Here is a 1,347-nt window from a genome sequence, read left to right as displayed (position 1 = left end):
TATTGCTACAATGTGTATTAAGTAAACATAAAAATAAGCAAAATTGGGATTGGGGGAGGTGTTGCCTTTGCGGTAAAATTAACTGAATAGGACGATTATTTCTCTATCTCACTACCTTGAGCCACTGAACTTCCACTGCTCTCAGGAACATGGTGTAACTTGAGGTGATCACCCTCAGCGGGCTACTCTGGTCACACTGAGATCTGTGAAAAAGACTAGAAAAATTAAAAATATGAGTGCCTGGGAAAGAGGAGAATTGGATGAGAACCCGAAATTCAATTTTTTGTACTAAGGTACCTTTCACTGGCAAGCACCTTCAGTAGCTGTGCAACAGAAACATTTCCCTTGGCACCAAAAAAAAAAAAAAAAAAAAAGGCGACGTATGCCACTGGTCTCAGGTGGAATTCACCAAGTTGGTTAATTTGGAACACCTGCTAACTTGTTAGGTCCTTTTTAGGGCGCCCAGCTGGCCTCACCTCTTCACGAATCGAAACCAAAACTCCTCCAGCGCTTTAATCCGCGAATTTCAGTTTACGCATGGGCTGTACGTGCGCAGAATCCCGCGGGGCACCCAGCGGGGTGGTCAAAGGCCAGGTTTCCGCCTCCGGCCCTGAACTCCACCCACCGCCAACAAGCCCCGCCCACCAAGAGGCTCACACTTCGAGTTTGGGTCTCCGCAGCGCCCGTAGTTTTGAACTTTCACCGCTCCTGCGGCCGGCGCCGGGGAATAGCACGCATGCGTCTTGTCTTCGAATGGGTGGCACCCTTATCCTCGCGGCGGCGGCAGGAGCCGTGGCTGTGCTGCTGGCAGTGCGGCTGTGGGTAGTGCTGCGTCCCCGCGCCGCTGTGCCCCGGCGGTCTCTCAGCCTCTTGGTGGTGGCTGGGTCCGGTGAGTATCCGGGCGGTGACTGGCGGGCTCGGGTCGGGTACTACAAACCCCAGAGGCCACCGCGGCGCTGTTCGCAGGACCCCAAGCGCTTTGTGCAGAGTTGCATGCTGAGATTTGTAGTTTCTCTGCGGGACTGGAGCGAGTCAGCCCCGGCTGGGCAAAATGATGGTCTGTTGTTGATGTGGCCCAGACCGCGTCTTTAATAACAAATGAGTTACTTACACTTGTCTGTAATTAAGCGTCTCTGTAGCGTATATTTTTCTAACAAATTATTAGTGAACAGAGAGGACACAGAAGCCCGTGATGCTAACATGCAATTTGCCTGAATAAAAACTGCTTTGCATTATTAATCTAGGCATTTGGGATTTAATTTAGGAATCACGAATACTACATGATAAGCGAGACAAAGCGAATTGTCACATTTATAAATATACATACACAAAACCCACAACTATAGA

The 1,347-nt window shown here is 49.8% G+C and overlaps 1 protein-coding gene across 3 annotated transcripts in view; it reads left to right on the top strand.

The window, feature by feature from the left end:
* The first annotated feature begins 537 nt into the window (after positions 1-537).
* The window catches only part of ALG14 (ALG14 UDP-N-acetylglucosaminyltransferase subunit), a 109,759-nt gene continuing 108,949 nt past the window's right edge, over positions 538-1,347 (top strand). For 2 of the 3 annotated variants that reach the window (XM_024751307.1, XM_024751306.1), the window contains exon 1: positions 638-889. In XM_024751307.1, the coding sequence (XP_024607075.1) occupies positions 754-889 (136 nt within the window). In that variant the 5' untranslated portion in view covers positions 638-753. Of the gene's footprint in view, positions 890-1,347 lie in introns of all 3 variants that reach the window. The other variant, XM_024751305.1, reaches the window with a different exon arrangement.

The sequence above is a fragment of the Neophocaena asiaeorientalis genome, unplaced genomic scaffold (assembly GCF_003031525.2).
Source record: "Neophocaena asiaeorientalis asiaeorientalis breed wild unplaced genomic scaffold, Neophocaena_asiaeorientalis_V1.1 scaffold147, whole genome shotgun sequence".
NCBI lineage: Eukaryota > Metazoa > Chordata > Mammalia > Artiodactyla > Phocoenidae > Neophocaena > Neophocaena asiaeorientalis.
Note: the sequence above shows the minus strand (reverse complement) of the source record. Positions and strands in the feature narration are given on the sequence as shown.